This window comes from Nyctibius grandis, chromosome 5 (genome assembly GCF_013368605.1).
Source record: "Nyctibius grandis isolate bNycGra1 chromosome 5, bNycGra1.pri, whole genome shotgun sequence".
In the NCBI taxonomy this organism is placed as follows: Eukaryota; Metazoa; Chordata; class Aves; order Nyctibiiformes; family Nyctibiidae; genus Nyctibius; species Nyctibius grandis.
The window spans coordinates 54,386,790-54,404,750 of record NC_090662.1 but is presented as its reverse complement, the minus strand read 5'-3'; the positions used below and the strand labels follow the sequence as shown (position 1 = coordinate 54,404,750).

The window sequence follows — 17,961 nt, the reverse complement described above, 5'->3', positions numbered from 1 at the left end:
TGTCACGGTTTAAAGCTGGGCTGGCTATTAACCAGGTGGCAGATGCTCTCTGTTAACCCTCTCCCCCCCCCGCTAAGGGAAAGGGAAAGGGAAAAGGGAGAGAGACTTATGGGTTGAAAAGTTAAAACAGTTTTAATAAACTATAATAATGAAAAAGAGTATAATAACAATAATAATAGAAATAATCAAATATATACAAATATATACAAATATATACAAAGCCAAGACTGAGAGCTTGGAAATCCTCCTCAGGCAGAGTTGCTCCCCCCAGCATGGGCAGAGGGGAAAATGCAGTAGCTCCTCCTGCCATCACACCTGCAGGCTTTTAACTGGAAAATTGGCAAAGCTGGTACCAATCAGTGGGAGACAGGAGGGCCCCTCCCTCCTGGGCCCCACCTCCAGGAGGCAGTGGGTTAGTGATAAATAGGAAAGTGAGAATGACGTGTGTGGGATGGAATACCTCGTTGGTCAATCTTGGGTCACCTGCCCTGTCTGCTCCTCCCTGCAGCTGTGACCCCCCTTCGGCTCTTTACTCGTAAGCAGTGAGGAATTTAGCAGTGACCTTGGTTTCTCTAAGACTAATTGGCCTGGTTTGGGCCAAACCAGGACACAAGGCTAGTTAGAGGAAGAAGGTTGTGTACTTGTCTCATGCAATTTTTATATTGCAAATACAGCTGAAGCTAATGAAAAGAGACCTCTGTAATCATTGTACAGCAGCAGGACAAGGTTATATTTTATAGGCTTGACAGCTACCTGGAAGGTGTGTATCTCTGGGGGATGGGAGTTTTTAATCACAAAAGGTTCTGCTTTCTTGTTTTTAAGAAGAATTATTGGACAGAACGGTTATAATATTGCCATCCCTGATGCAGTTGTTTAGCATATAAATTGAGAAACAACCCTGTCTATGTACACGCATCTAAAATTTCAGACATAAAGCTCTAGTCTGAGTACCATATCTGGAACAAGTCCTGATGCTGTGAGATAGAGGAGACCAAAACGGCTATGATCTTTCTTTATCCTTCTGGCACACAGTACAAACATTGCACTATACATGCACACAGCCATAAGGGAATGGATTTATCAAACTTTGCTGTCAGGCAAACTCTGATGAACAAGAATAACATAAATACTCCAAAGGTACTGTGGCTTTTGCTTGCTGTCAGCAAGCGTTGTATCAATACCAGCATAGATAAAACATTGCAGAGTTATGAGTCCAATGTGGAAAAGCCTACCACTGTCATAGTCATCTTCAGACTACCCACTACTGTTTTCAATGTTTCTGATCCCTAGTAGAAAATTTATTGTGGGGTAAAACAGAAAGCTCTCCACATAAATAAAGTATGGTATGTTTCTCAATTATACATATTTTAATTTTAGGTCATTAGAAGAACACCATGATCATCCTAACATGGTAATGGGAGATCTTCAGTCAGATGAAGAAGATATCATGAACAGTTCTGATGAAGATGATGACACAAATTCTGATTCCAGCAAAGGGGAGCCTGATCCTCAAGAAGATAAACAGGTATCTTTTTATCTTTATCTTCTGAAGCTATTCCTCAGTCTTGCACTATTTTGTAAGTTGTAACCTGTTGGGATATTTTCAAATAAAAGGCATTGAGTCAACATAACTTTATGTATTTCTTTTTGTCATTCTTATTGTTTAGTGGGTTTTTTTTCTATAAATTTAATATGTATATGTTAGCCTGATATTAAGAGGTCAAGTTTAGAAATATTGCACTAGAAAGTGTGTGTTGCCTGGCATATTTGTTCTTAATCTTTCACTGAGTCATGGAGCTGTAGACCTGCCTACCGTGCCCCTCTAACAGAGCTAGATGCACAGATGTACGTTTAGACATCTTCAATTTTGAGACTTGTAAATGCCTTTTAATGAGGCTGTCTATGCCTCACAGATCCTAGAGTGCACAATGTCTCTTGTGCACTGGATGTTTAAAATCAGCCTTTGATTTGTCAGCCTTGGTGAAGCCCAAGGAAAAGTGCCAGGTGAAGATTGCAAGGTCTGAGAAAGGTCCTTCTGAAAAATCTCCAGGAAGCTGTAGTTTTGTCTGGATGGTCCTATTTCAGGGGTCTTGGCCATGCAGAAAGCGTGTGTCTCAGTAACCATTTCTGTGCAGACAGAAATGCAAAGCTTTCTTGCATTTGCAGGTTCTGCATACTAACCTGCCAAATCACTGCTTGGCGCACAGGTGACAGATGACTGAACCAGTTTTTTAATGCTTCCTTTTCAATGGCCTGAAACACAAAGGGCTTGACCTGTCTTTCGGCATTTAAGTTCCTTAATTCACTCATTTGGTGCTGAGGAGAGATGATTGGTGTGTGCGCAAGAGATCTGTCGTTGTAGGGTTGCAGAGCCACCTCTGTGGCCCTTGGAGGAGTGTAAGCCACACTTGACTGTTGTGGTTGAGGTCTGGCCTTCTGCTAGCTTCTGCGAGTGCCAGCTTGGATTGATTTTCCCTATTTTAACCTTATTTCTTCTTCAAATGAGGAGCAGGAAGACAGCGCTAACTACTTAGAATGAAATGAAGTTCTGAGGGTCCTATCACTCTTCTTGGGGATACCCACTTTCTTAAGTTTCAGTCCTGGACACCCTGACGCCAGCCTGCCCATAGATCAGTGCCTCTCCTCCGCACCAGCCCTGGCAGCTCTGTTTCATAGTAGTGATGTTTGTTTCCTTTCCTTAAAAATGAATATTAATTAAAAAAAAAAAAGGCAGTGAGATTTTTTAGTGCTGGAAGAGAAGACTTGGTGATGATGTGTCAGACCTGAAAGTCATTTAACCAAATCTTCTGAGAGGAGTAAGTTGGGGGAGGAGCTTGTTCCTGTGAAAGTAAGCAGGACTGTACCTGTATAGAAGCTAACTTACCTTGCATGCCTCTAGAAACACCCTCAACCTTTCACGACAGAGTTTTACAGGAAAGCATCCCCGTTACGAGGCTTCTTGGGTAGGTTTCAGAGTAATTCGGCGCTTGCTGCGCAGCATCTGCTTGTCGGCTTGCTTCAGCCGCCTGTGGCATGTGGGGCCGGCAGCTGGGGATTAACAGCCAACCTCCTAAGAGGGAGAGCAGCTGCAGAGGAGAATGAAGCAGTCTCTGCATCGGTCATCAGCTGGGCTTGTTTTTATTCTTCCTTACCACAAGCATCTGGCTGTTTTGATGCTTTTTATCCGTTAGAGGAGCTACAAGGTTCCCTCCCAATGCCGTGCCTGAGAGCCCAATTTGTATCCCTTTGGTTCTCCCGTTAGAGACTCTCTTAGGCCCAGAGTATCTTTGGCTGAGCAAATGCAAAGTGGCCTTTTCAGTGCCAGCTGGTATGCGAAAAATCTTTCAAATGGGGTTGAAAACAGACTGTGATACTTCGTTTTGTAGTTGTTTAGCGGTAGCATCTGGTTCTCAAAATAGTAATTTTCATTTCGTTTGCAACTGTCACATCTACAGTGATGGCAGATACCTTGCTATGCATGATTGGGTTACTTGTGAATTCAGTCTTGTAGGGAGCGTGTCAGCTGTGCTTTCTGAAAAGGCATGGAGGCCTGAGGATGGGTGTTACAATCTTGCCTGAATCCAATTGACCCTCACTGGGTAGATCTAAGTGTTTTTTTTGGAAATAAGTTTAATTTTAGAAGTAAAATCCCAGCTCTGTCTGAAGATGTCTGTATAGTATATAAAATAAATAATGTATTTTGCATATATGTGATGCAATACCAAATTATTAAATTGAGAAAATAATTTTAATTTAGTAATGTGGCACTCTGTCAATTAAATTCAAATGAAAAAATAATTTGGATTTCTTTTTTATTTTGCATATAACAATATCATTAAAACCAACATATGAATATCATTGGTTCCATGGTTTGATTTCTAGCACTTGAGACTTGTTTCTAGGTTTGGGGAAGACCTGAAACTCCAGATGAATCTTGCAACATTAGTGCTTATGAACCAAAGGTTCATATATGCAATGCTACCGATACCTGCTTTTCTAGATAAAATGTTCAATGCCTGTATTATACGACCATACTCAGCGCAGTCTCCCCAGTACTTCCATTGCACTTGTGTTGTATATCCTGTGATGTTTTAGTGCTCCTCATCCACACTCTTTCTCTGCAGCCCATTGAAATGAAAGCCTGAATATCTAATAGATGTGGTGACAGCTGGCAGAAGAGAAGCATATGGCAAATCATGAGAGCTGTTATGGAGAAAGGTGTTTTATCTGAGGGAAATTATACACGGGAGTTACACTGTGTAGAAAACATATTTGCATCCTGACATCTACCCCCTTCTGCTTTGCTATACCTGTTTCTTATATCTGATGTTGAAGAGTAGCATTGATTTTTTGGAAGCCAAATGTGTGCACACACATCGTCATCTCCACAGTGTTTCAGGTAGATGACAAGGCTCACACTTCTATGGCTTTGCAGTACAGTTGCTATGTTTTTCAGCAACTCCTTTAGTAGATGGTCAGAAGCTGACTTTTCAGTGTGATATTTTTCTCCTTACATCTTCTTTTTCAGTAAAGAAAACGTGAATTTCTTTTAAGATGTTCCTGAAACCCATTTGAGTTTACTGCAAATATTGCTGTTGCTCTATTAATCAGAAAAAAAATCAAATAATATAGAAATATTATCTGTGCTTTACTACTTTTGCTAAACAATAATTGTGACTTGCTACTTAAGATGAGCAGATGTAGTGCTTAGGGATATTGTTTAGGGATATTGTTTAGTGGTTGACTTGGTAGTGTTAGGTTAATGGTTGGACTCGATCTTAAAGGTCCTTTCCAACCAAGACAATTCTGTGATTATGGGCTTCAGTGCTTCCTGTAATAATTAAATGGAAAGGCTGATAGTGTTATGAAAACTACTTTTAGCTAGTGTTGTTGTTTTCAGCTACAAGCTAAATTGATTTCAAAGCAGTATAAAACATTTTTATTACAAATAACTATTGAATAATTACATTGGATTTGAGGAACTACTAGCCAGAAATGATCTTTACAACAGTTTTAGTAGGTGCATTGTATAACATATAATTTTATTTACAGAATAAGGCAGCTGGAAAGAAAACAAAGGTTTACCATATTGCCAAGGAGATCATGAGCTCGGAGAAAGTGTAAGTGTCAATGTAAGCTTAGCAGCTACTCAATTTATTTTAATTGGGCAATTAAAATGTAACTATTTGCTTTTTCTTGCTTTTCTGATAGGTTTGTGGATGTGCTAAAACTCTTACACATTGTAAGTAAAAAAAAGAAGTTTCCTCTTCTGTTTGTTTAATCTGTTGAAGTTCTATGTTTAGGCTTTGTTATAGTGAATGTGACTTTTTTTCTGCGGTGTGTACATATTCAACATATAAAAATTAATGTAATTAAGCCGAACTTTAAAGTTTCAGATTTTATATAATGGATGAATATTTTGGTGGTTCTTTCTGCATCTCCTTAATTAATGTATGCAGTCTTCCAGCTGAGTGGGGGTATTGCTTGAATATTGAAAATGGAATATATATCCATTTATGTAAATCAGTGTAATATTTATAAGCCATCTTGTACCATAGCAACCAACATAAAATATTTGGTTAGAATAACTTTTAAAGTAGCAAGGGGAGGCAGGAACAATTTACCTTTAGAAATGGTACGTAAAAATACACATTCTTTAGGTAATCTAAATAATTAGCTCTAATGGCTGCATCTGTCACCATGGCAGCATATTTTTTTGGGCTGCAATTCTTTGACAGGTGCTTGCTTTCTGATAACAGCTGCGATTGTAGTATGCACAATGTGTCGTCCACAGCAAGGTTTAAGTATTTAATTCATCCTTATGCAGACCAGTCATCTGTTAAACATGCTGTGTTGAAGGTGATAATAGTAAATTAATGAAGAATTTATCTTTCTCTAGCTCCGTTTTGTGTGCTTTCTGTCGACTTCTAAGTGATATGTGTTTGTACCATTTTGTCACTCTATGAAGTGCAAGCATAGTGATATTTTTCCTTGGGCCATAGAAGTGGTTATATTGCAAACAGATGCGTTGGTCTATCTCGGTCTCTTGAGAAGCATGTTCTGTGAAACTGGGAACAAAGGCTCTTATAGATGGATGTATGTAGTCCTGTAATATGGGGATCTTTCAGGAAACAAAAAACTTACCACACCACTTGCTGATTCCTCTTTTGCCTTCCATTTTACTAATTGATTTTCTTACTCTGTTCAAGCTTGGTTTTTAAAAGCTGGGTCAGGCAGTTGTGGCCAATGTATAGTTTATATTCAACATGGTTTCTAGTACAGAACTCAAGCTTCAATGCTGGTTAAAGGAAGAGAATTGTCCTAATAAGTATAGACATGTTTTAAGCTATATGATTTTTAATTATAATATTTTTCAGGCATATAACTTGTGTCTTAAAGGTGCTTTTCGCTTTTCAGTGTACCAGTTCTTCATGTAACATGCTCAGTACTGGAAGGAAAGGCCATTGGTGAGGAGGATGCAGGCAAGTGGAGGAAGAATGTGGGAGAGGGAAAATAGTAGGAGGTTTAGGAAGTTTCTGGGATAAACTGAAGATTGTCTGCACAGTGTAAATGTGCAATGCTGTAGGATGTGTTTTGCTTTGTTTTAATGGATAAATCGAAGCTCTATTCATGATAGTACGCTAGTTTCTAACTGCCAAATACAAACCATTAGAAATGTTTTTGTTGGCTAGCAATAACGATTGACATGTATTCAGCCTGGTCTAACAGAAAGGATGCTAGATTAGGAGTCGAGGAAATACTTTGTCCTCTACTTGTCCGTTGGCCTGCAGCATGAACCTTGGTGAGTGTCCATGTCAGAGCGGGCACCAGTTTTGAGGGTCTGTGTGTGTGCATTCTTCATAAAATAAAAAATGCCATATCACAGAATCACAGAATGTTAGGGATTGGAAGGGACCTCGAAAGATCATCTAGTCCAATCCCCCTGCCGGAGCAGGATTACCTAGGCCATATCACAAAGGAACGCGTCCAGGCGGGTTTTGCATGTCTCCAGAGAAGGAGACTCCACAACCTCTCTGGGCAGCCTGTTCCAGTGTTCAGTTACCCTCACCGTAAAGAAGTTTTTCCTCATATTTAAGTGGAACCTCCTGTGTTCCAGCTTGCACCCATTGCCCCTTGTCCTGTCAAGGGATGTCACTGAGAAGAGCCTGGCTCCATCCTCATGACACTTGCCCTTTACATATTTATAAACATTAATGAGGTCACCCCTCAGTCTCCTCTTCTCTAAGCTAAAGAGACCCAGCTCCCTCAGCCTCTCCTCGTAAGGGAGATGTTCCACTCCCTTAATCATCTTCGTGGCTCTGCGCTGGACTCTCTCTAGCAGTTCCCTGTCCTTCTTGAACTGAGGGGCCCAGAACTGGACACAATATTTCAGATGCGGCCTCACCAGGGCAGAGTAGAGGGGGAGGAGAACCTCTCTCGACCTGCTAACCACACCCCTTCTAATACACCCCAGGATGCCATTGGCCTTCTTGGCCACAAGGGCACACTGCTGGCTCATGGTCGTCCTGCTGTCCACTAGGACCCCCAGGTCCCTTTCCCCTATGCTGCTCTCCAACAGGTCTGTCCCCAACTTGTACTCATACATGGGGTTGTTCTTGCCCAGATGCAGGACTCTACACTTGCCCTTGTTATATTTCATATATCTGATAAAGGTTGCAGAAACACATTTTTTTATTTCCACAGAGTGGTATACCTGAGGATTTGCATATGTTCATCACAGACATTATTAAATCTGTTTATTTAATCATATATTTCTTATGGAAAATATTTAAATGTTGATAAAACTATCCTTTTGATTTCAGGTGCACTGAACCATTTTGGCTTACTAGCTTCAGTGTCAGGGTTACTAACTGCCAGTGAAGCAACCTCTGACAGATTTCTGGAGTTAAAACTTAAGTTCTCCCCAGGATGGGGTATTTTACCCATAGTAAAGATTTGGCTGGTCAGATGAGGCTCCATTACACCTTCTGAACCCTCTATCAGTGGTTTTCCAAAGAGTAAATACTTGAAATTTAGTAACTAATTCCATTAGTGATGATCTGAAATTAATAGTCTTCTCAGTCTGTCTTACCAGTTCCAGTTAATGCAGCTAATGGCTCTTAGTACAGCCAGGGAACTGGACTGTTGATGTAAGAAACAGGTTTTTAAGTTGCTACGGCTTAGAGCATTTGAAGTGGAGTCTAAAGAAATTGAGAAGGTGGGAATGTGGTTGCAAACTAGCTACAAGTACCATTGAATTTTTTTTAGCATTTTTTTCTTTTATATTGACAAAGTCAAGTTAGGTGAAGCAACTATTCCAAGATATCAGGGTGCCTGCCTATTTGGACACTGTCGTACTTCTTAAGTACACGTGGCTGCTTCTGTTGAAGACAGACTACAAAGATTCTCTAGAAAACACTTGGGGACACTTCTATAATATGAAATAAGCTGCTCATAACAGAGATAAGGGACTTATCTGCACACGCTCTCTCAAACATACTCGGTGAATGCAGTTGCTTAAGGGAGGAATCAAACATTAGATATAATCTTGAATTCTCTGTATTTCTGTTAACTATTTTAATACTCTTCTAGAGGACAAGATTCCAGTAAAATGCTCTTAGAAACTCCTGAAAACAGAGAGGCTTAATTCGGACCAGCTCATCTGTATGTATCTTTGTGAGATGGTTCATGTATGGCTTCCAGAGGGTAAACAAGGACTGAGGAGATGCAAGAAGTGCTATTTCTTCCCTAAGGGCACTTGTAGGAAAAAAAGGAACCATGAAATGGGTGTAAAACATAAGTGATGTAAGAGAAACAAGTAAGCTTGTCACCGCTGTCTGAGATGCTCTGTGCCCAAAAAACAGCTGGTGTTCCTGGAAAAGGAGTCGGGCAGGATCGTGCTATTTGCACTTTGTGGTGAGATTCTTTGGAAACGGTTTGCTTTGCAGAAGTGAGGGGACCTCCTCAGCAGCACCCTCTTGCTGTAAGGGCAAGCTGCCTTGCTTATTTGCTGTCATTTCTTTTGTCCTTTTTTGTTTTGTTTTTTTGGTTTTTGGGTTTTTTTTGCCAAAACCCACCACTCTTTTTGATTTCGTTTCCCCCTCCTGCTACAGTATGGGCAGTGAGGCTTCTGGTCCAGCAGAGGAACGTGCTCTTTGGGATGGCTCCTTCCACTGCAGGGCTTAGTGTGTGATTTTGTGCTGTGTGGGTAAAAAAAACCTTAGGCTTGCAGGCTTTTGCCTGAGCCTTTAGATCTGTGCTTCTGACTTGCACCCCAGTTCTGTCCTTATTAGGACTCTGAGAGCAAGTAGGAGGTTGTCAGGAGGCACCTGTAACTTTTCTGCAGCCATGAGATCAGCCTCTTATTGGAGAAGGCAGATTAGAAGTCAAACTTCTTTTTTTTTTTTTTTTTTTTCTATTGTGTATCCTTCCAGAGGCACTTACAAGAGTGGGAAATTCTGGTTTAATATGTTTCTATTTTCAGAATACATTTGCAAAATTATATATATAAAAACTATATATATAGTAAACTTAGATTTTTTTGTATATAGTAGACAAATGTTATGAAAAATAATTCATACTAGATTTGGAAAAAGAATGTAGTGGGCATATTGAGCAATAAAATAGATATGGATTTTGGAGCAAAGGAAGTCCTGACCTCTGGTCCAGGCTTACAACAGACCTACTGTTTGGCTGTGAAAAATTCTCTCATCCTCCAACTCCTTTTTCTCCCACTGTAAAACTTTAATATATGACCAGTCTATAGTGAATATGTTGATAAATTTTTAGTCTGTGAAGTGCTATACAATTGCTGATTGAGGCATTTGATAATGACTTGCAGCTGTAGTCATCTTACTAAAAAGGCTAATGAAATAGTTTTGGTTTGGAAGGAAACATTGGTCTGCTACCCAGCCTATTCCTTGCAATAACGTTCTGGGAATATACCACAGTCCAATAATTGATTATTGTAAAAATTAAATATATTATATTGTTAAAGACTTATAAATGAATTTACTACCTGAGGAAAAGGTGTGGAACTACTTGGCAGCTTTCCAGAAGCAATCTCGTGTGTCTGAAAATGTCACGATCCACACTTAATCATGGTCTTTGTGAACTCTCATTGCTATAGTTTAACTTAACAGTCTATGGCTAATAGTCTAACTATAGTTAAGACTGCTTATTTATATTTTAAATAATGTATTTGTGAAATCTTCTGTAGCTGTATTCCTAGCAGTCCTGTTTACAGTTTGTCACATCTAGCAGCCTGTTTGTTCCCCAGAGCATGAAACTTCCTCCCCTTTCCTCCTTCCCGCCCCGTAGGATGTGTGTGTGTGTGTTCCTTGAAAAGCATCCAAGCGCAAACATATTTTTTCCCTTAAATTAAACTGATATTTGAGCTATCTGCAGGTGTATTTAGCTGGGAGTTGTACCTCAGCGGAAGGGATTATGGCTTATTTTTGCTTTGCTGATGGTATGTTCTAGGAGAACGGATCCAAGATGAATATTGGTTGAAGCCTTAGGAGTAAAATACGTGACCACATTTAGATCATGTAGTTCTTTCTCTTCCAGTTAAATTTACAAGAAGTTTTAATTTCACCCGTTTGAAATTATCTTCATTCAGCTGTTAGATGCCTGAAGGTGCACTTTACCCAGTCAGCAGCTGAGTGAGGGTTTAGTCTGGTCAGTACCTCTTTTGTTTTACAACTAAACTTGTTCCTTTGCTCCCTAGACTGACGTGGGCAGGTCGCTTTGCTGTGCGCTGGGAATCCTCCGGAGGAAAGAACTGAGAGGGATTGTGAGTCAGGGCCTTTGCCGAGCGAGGGGAAGTGCGTGGGCTGATCACAGATGATTCACGACAGGGTCAGAATTATTTCAGATATCACTGCCCTTTGCTTATTTAAGGAAGCTGTACTGAAGGAGGGGTGGGAGGAAACAAAAGGAGAGACGGTGGTATCCTCCTCAGATATTGTTTAAAAGCTGAACAGCTCTAGGGGCAGTGTATACTAATAGAATAAATAAAATTCCCTAAACATTTTCAAGTTGGCAATGTCTTATCAGGCAGTAATTCAGCAACAACATGTACTCAGAAGCCTTTAAAACTGCCTAAACTAGATTTTCATATGGACAAGTACCCAGTGGGATGCTGTCCTCCTCTAGAATAAAATAAGACTGTTTCTGGCTTGGAAAGAATGTGCTTTCCAGGGACGGTGATGAGTGCTGTTGTCTTAAAGTAGCTGTGTGAAGACAATTGTCTTTGCCTACGCAGTAAAAAGTGGTATCAGAAGATTATTATTGGACCAGAATATAATGTAGAACTACAAACTGTAAACCAGCACTTCAGAAAGTGTACAATAGCCTCTCCCCCCTTCTGAAAGGAAAAATTATCCTGGTAAGAAGCTGGGATGATTCGGTATAACTAGCGTAAACTTTTGTTTTCTGTTGTGCAGCGTATGAAACTTCTGTCTAGAGTTGCAAATGATATTTTTCAGTGAAATAAGCACATTAATTCCAAAGCATGGCAAGTTGTTGGGTTTTTTTATGAGTAAGATTGTAATATTTGAAAGGCTCATTTTAAATTATAAATCTCTGTCTTTAAAATACACTGTAATGGATTGCTACATTGCTTCAACCAGAATAATTTCTAGGACAACTCAGGTGACTGTCTTTGAACAGACTGGTGAAAGCAGTGTTATATACTACTATATGCTGAATTTTTGTGATATGAATCACTTCTTGCAGGTATATATAGATACCAGAGCAAGTGTATATTATTTGCAACAGCAGTTCTGTTTTTATTTGGCAGTGAACAGATTTAGTTTAGAAGGAATTAGGTTCTGGTGCATGAAATTGCTATCACTGCAGTTTCTAATTTCTAAGTCATTCACCTACTTGTATAAAAAGTTGTCCTTGTCTGAATACCTTCCACCCTTTGCAGTGAAATTTCAGGGCTTACTTTTTAAGTTAACGTATTTTACTTCAGTAATTAAAACAGACCTATTCTATGTTTTTGTCCGTTTGGATACGAAATTAGTTTCTCAGAAGGCCAGTACTTTCAAGTGTAGACACTGTTAGCTCTAACCTTGTTACATTTGTTTAACTTTTCCTACCACCACTCCTCAGGCATGTGCTCTCTGCCTTCAACTCTTTATCTCAAGATGAACTTGGCATGACAGTTACTTCACACCCACTGCCAGGTTAAAAATAAATCCTAATATGATAACAGTGACAAATGCATTCTACTGCTTCTGTGGTGAAGACTTGATAATTCAAAAAAAAAAAAAAAAAGAAAACTAAAAAAAGGCATTGAAGTTCAGCTCTTTTGTTGTTTAGCAGGCTGGTTTGCATCATTTGAAAGCTTCACTTTATCTTTCTTCCCTGCGTTCCTCTCTGCAGGGCTTCCTCCATTTACTCAGTTGTGGAGGAGGATGGAGAGGGTGACGAAACAAAGTTTGGTTGGCTGTTTTAATGATGGAGGCTTTCATGGTGTGATCCAAAAGCCTGATGAAGCTGATGGGCTTTGGATCAAGCCAGTCAAAAAACCAAATCTTCTGTATTTGGAAAACATCCTGCAGACTCTTTGAATGCTATATCTAGAAGTTTAAATAAATGCTCTTAACTACAAATGACATTCCTGTCTTATCTACTGGTGCTTAAACCTGGCTCCCTGCTCTCCTTTTATTGTTGGTCAGGGAAAAGCCGAGGTTGTTGATTACACTACAGACAAAACTGCTTTTCTTTTCATCATGCAAGTAGCCTTATAACATTCGGACAAAATTCTTGTTTCATCCCATAGCAAAGTACATACAGTATGTTGTGTGTGCATGTGATTGGGGGGGGGGAAGAATATTATCATAATATGATGATGCATTTTGCATGAAGCTCTTCAGAATGCCTCATTTGAGCTTTTGCCATTGTAATTCCATGTATCATTTCAGTGTTAAGCAATGCCCTAGGGTCAGGAAAACCCATAAGATGCAGCTGGTAGTTAACCTATGTGTCACTAGTCTGCACCGAGGATGTAAAACAGAACATTTCCATATGAATAACGCCATCTGTTTTTTAACTCCCTTGCATTTAGTTCTCAGCCTTCCCCCATCACAGCCATCGCCCTGTATCTCCTTTCAGTTTCTTGTCATAACTCTGCCCAGTCACAGCCTTGGTGACCCAGGGGGTCACAAAGCAAGAAAGTGTCTGGAGCTCACGCTGTCCAGAGCTGATGTAATCAGGAGAGAGGGCAGGGGAAAGTTGAAACTTAAGTTTGAGAGACTCTAAATAGTGCCAGATGCTAGACTGGTGAGAAGCTAGTAAGACCTGTAGTAGTAGACCTGGGGAGGGGGAAGGAGGGGGCTTAATTTTTTTTTTTTTTTTTTTTTTCCAACCTGAGGCCCTTACAGATTTTCAAAGGCAGGTGTGGACCCCATGCACATTTAAAATATAACTCGTTGTACTTAGGAGTATATTGTTTGATCATCTTTTTCAGGCAACCTATGGATTGTGCACGTGTTATGAGGTTTCAGCAGATCACAAGCCCCAAAAGAGCTATTACAGATTGTCTTTTTTCCACTGTTGCCCAATTTCAAGTGAGAGACGATAATACAGCACACCACCTGCTTTGAATTTTCTTTTTTGTCAGTTTAGACAGTGTTATTTTTCAAGTGAAATGCTAAATTGCTAACCTCTTCTGAAAATTGTGTTTGCATGTTGATTAGGGAAAATACCTCGCTTAACAGATGCTGAGTTTCATTACCGATACAATCCTGGCCACACTGACTTGTGTGGGACCAAGATTTTAATTCTAAGTAGTTTAATGAGGACTAGTAAGCCTCACCTCTGTCCTATTGGGAGCTAGTTATAGCATAAAAATGCTATAAGAAGGTCCTTCAAGTGTAGGTGGGGTTTTCCTCCTCCCTGTAAATGTTTTGAAGGTACCAGTGTTGCTTTTGACCATTATTAACATTTGAAATCCCATGGTTCCTATCTTACAATATATTTTTTGATAGATGTTAATTTTCCTGTATATAGAAGAGCTGCTACATATAGTAACATTCTGTGGCACGACATTTTAATCCAAGAAGCACGTCTTCCGAAAGGGCGTTTGTAGATGACTTATGAAAACTAGTATGATTTTAACATAAGATATTATGATTGTATTAGCTGATATAATAATTTTGCTTTTTAACCCAAATCTTAGCAAGAAGATACTCAAGGCTACCAGTACTTTTGCAGACAGAAGCTTTTTTCCCCCCTGTAGTTTCCTTGTATGTAGTACCAGCACATTTCTTAAGGGCGTTATAAAAATAATGAACTTCTATAGTATGCATACAGGAGCAAGGAAGTAAAGCTCCAGCATCAAACCAAAGGGATTAAGGCAGTCCCAGGGGAGTAAGTTGAAGCTGCAGAGAAACATAACCCAGATGGTACCAGCCTTGCCTCCGGTAATAGGGAGCAGCGCCTGGAATGTCTGTAGAGAAAACTCCGCTGTCTGTGTTGGTGCTTTGAAGGCTGTTTGCTCATGGGAAGGGGGGGTTTCTGTCCTCTTTGTACTCCGGCAGGATTTCCGGGATGCTGTGGCACATGCCTCTAGGCAGCTTGGAAAGCCAGTGATTGAGGACAGAATCCTGAATCAGATCCTGTACTACCTACCTCAGCTGTACGAACTCAATCGGGACCTCCTGAGGGAACTGGAAGAGCGATTATCTCACTGGTGACTATCAATAAAGGGATACCACTCCTTTGATGTTGTTGAAATTTATCTGTGGGGCTTATGTGACTCTGTGTGACCATGGTTTGACTCGTTTCTGTTTCACGTGCCTTCTTAAATGACAGAATTGACTTTGAAAGTACAGGAGATGATAATTTTCTATTTAGATGTACTTTTTGCCATTTAGATGTATCCAGAAAGGTCCAGAAGGCATCTCAATATATGTTTTTAGCAATCACACTTTTTTATTTAAAATCTCATTTTTAATTGAAAGTTCTGGTGCCTGCATGGGCATGATAAGTGGACTAATTTCATTAGAGGAGGCGGTGGCTGTCCTGAAGGCTGGTTTGCATTTTAAAGGTAGTTGAGATCTACAAACCAGGCACAGCACTGATTGACAGCCACAATCCCGTTGAAGTCCATTCTCAGTTACACTGATGGGTGGATCTAAATCAGCTGTACAAAGTCACTGAAATGGTTAAAGACTGCAATCCCATGCTTGCTGTTAAGGGATGGAGACTGCATCTTGTAGTTTGAAGATCCTGTCCTCAGAAATCCAGGTTGTACTAAAGTGTTCAAACGGTTCAAGACCATTTTAAACAGACTGTGTATTAAGTGGTTGTCATCTAACACTAACCTAGTGTGTCGAGGTGTGCCTGGTTTCAGGTTTTTCAGAGTAGCTACTGAGATGGATGCCTATCTGCTGAACTGTAAGCTTTTTGTTCAGAACATAAACTAGCGCATCCTACTGTGAAAAAGGTAGATGTTTTGCTGTAGGGTTAAGATGTACACTCTTTTTAGCTCTTTCTAATCGCTCTGGTTTTTGTTTCTAGGCTCGAACATCAAAGAATTGCTGATATATTTGTTAAAAAGGGTCCCTACTTAAAGATGTATTCAACTTACATCAAAGAATTTGATAAAAATGTTGCACTATTAGATGAACAGTGTAAGAAGAATGCAGGTTTTGCTTCAGTAGTCAAGGACTTCGAGGTACTGTAGTCTTTTGTAAGATATATCCTATATTGTGTCTTTTCAGCAGTTGTAATCCTCCATAAGGCTTTAGAGACTATCCTCCAACTTGTTGGGGTTTTTTTCTTTGCTGCAGTCTTGGTTTGAGATTTAGTAGAGTGGAAGCAGAAAGAAGTAAATTCAGATTTTGTGAAGTAACTAGTGATTTTGGTTGCCACTGTGAGATATGACAAAGGACCTTGATTTTCAGAAAATGCAGCACTTGCTGCAAATTATATCAGAGACACATTAACAAAATCTCTAGCTGCTTTTTTTTTAGTTTTGTCTCCTGGTCATACTATGTACCAATTAACTGTCCCATTTTATCCAGTTTGATTTCTCTACCGCATCATAGGGCAATAGCTTACTCACAGGAATGGTGTTTCATATCAGTTGGAAACATTATGAAGTGCATTTTCTCATCTGCATATTTCTAGAAGTTTCAAACCCAGCACATGCAGCAATCAGATGAAAGCTGATTCATGCCCCTAAGAGCATTGCCAGATTTTTACATAACTCCCTTAAAACAGATCAGAGAAGAGGTGCAAGCTCCCTAAGCACATGATCCACACAAACTGTGAATTTACCTCCTATTACACGGGCTTCCCCTTGGGTAATCCCTGCTCTCTTTGCTTACAAGTGGTTAGAAAGGCTTCTTACAGTGGCCAAAGGAAGACCTGGCGGTAGAGTCAGCAAAGACAGGAAGAAGAAAAGAGGCCTTTTTGAGGACATTATTTTGAATGCAAACTCAAGCTTATTAACATTTTTGAAGCATGGATCTTTTAATGCTGCGTTGTCCTTAGAGGTGTGGATTAATTAAAACTTCTGCAGTGAGCACTGCGGTCTTCTCTGCCTTTTTGCCTAATGGATGTTGACAGCAATTACAAAGGAGCATGTTGCCCTTGCCACTGGTGTTTCCTTTATTTCTGGGAAACTTCACCTCTCATCCTCATAAGCAAAAGCACCCGTTTTGAATCCACAGAGAGTATAAGTGCTTACCGATGTCTTTTAAGTCATTATTAAGTTTGCATGCAGTCTTCCACACAGGGAAATGCTTGCTGTGTGGTGCAGTGTAACGCTTCAGTAGTCTCACCTTTTTAAGATAAAGCCCACCCAATGTAATCAGTAGTTGTTTGTAGGTACGTTTTCTTTTGCTGGAACCCTTGACTACCACAGAATCGTTACTTATGCATGTTTCTTTCAGATGAGCCCCCGCTGCGCTAGTCTGGCCCTCAAGCACTATCTGCTCAAGCCAGTTCAGAGGATTCCCCAATACAGGCTCCTGTTGACAGGTACAGTCAAGCTCTTTTACAGGATTAAGCCAGTCTTCACACGTCCCAGGAAACTTGTTTGCAAGTGGTTGTATCCATCTGTAAAGCATGTTTATCTGATTTCAGATATGTGAAGCTTTTTTAAAAGCATGGCATAGGTTTAGAGGCTTTATTTGTTAATATTGATTGCAATAAGATACACAAGTGAGGTGCATTCCCAATGCTGTGGTATGTTCTCTGATGGTACATTCAGCAGTGCCTGGGAAACATGAAACCTGGGGTGGTTTTGTTTGTTTCTGTGGTAATAGAAGCCCATAATTTCCTTAGAGGGTTGGAATGCTCTAGTTTTGCTTTGGGTTTTGGTTTTTGGGTGTTTTGGTTTGTTTGTGGTGTGTTTTTTGTTTTGTTTTATTTTTTATGAAGGAAAAAGGTAGTATGGAAAATTGGAGCTAGGAGAAGGAAGTGAAAGATGTCTATGCAACTGTGAACTTCTGCAAGTAGCTTCTCCATTTCTCCCCCACCCAGGTGTTCTGTCTGTAAAATCCATTCTCCTAAAATGCAAAACACATGTTTTTAGTGTATGTTAACTGTAGTAAGTGCTTAGGACTTGTTACAGGGGCATTGTAGGTGAAGAGCTGGTTTGGGACTAGGAAATCTGGGCCCCATACCCTGCTCTGGCACTGGCATGTTTGAGTGACCTTGAGCAAGTTATCTCCATGATGCAGTGCTTTCTTTTCTGTAAAGGGAGGGCAATGATAGAGGCCTCCTTTGTGAAGTATTTTGAGATGTGTTTGTTGTAAGAGGGGGATGGCTCCTGTAAGGATTTGGAAATACTTAAGGCATTGTTTTGGAAAGCCACTGCTCCTTGATGAGCAATTTAAAAATAGCCTCTGTTTATGTAGTAACTGCAAAATAAAATGCTCTGTGACCTTTTTTTTTTGGCTCTGTAGCAGCTCGTTGGCATTTCCCCAGCAAGTACTT

The 17,961-nt window shown here is 40.0% G+C and overlaps 1 protein-coding gene across 9 annotated transcripts in view; it reads left to right on the top strand.

Moving 5' to 3' along the window:
- FGD6 (FYVE, RhoGEF and PH domain containing 6) overlaps positions 1-17,961 on the top strand; it is a 77,324-nt gene that overhangs the window by 28,929 nt on the left and 30,434 nt on the right. For all 9 annotated transcript variants that reach the window (XR_011048196.1, XR_011048198.1, XR_011048197.1 and 6 more), the window contains exons 3-8: positions 1,378-1,525; positions 5,053-5,120; positions 5,212-5,242; positions 14,553-14,704; positions 15,535-15,691; positions 16,914-17,001. Coding sequence is in view for 3 of the 9 variants with exons in the window: in XM_068400863.1 (XP_068256964.1) it covers positions 1,378-1,525; positions 5,053-5,120; positions 5,212-5,242; positions 14,553-14,704; positions 15,535-15,691; positions 16,914-17,001 (644 nt within the window). In the remaining 6 variants the exon portion in view is untranslated. The remainder of the gene's footprint in view (positions 1-1,377; positions 1,526-5,052; positions 5,121-5,211; positions 5,243-14,552; positions 14,705-15,534; positions 15,692-16,913; positions 17,002-17,961) is intronic.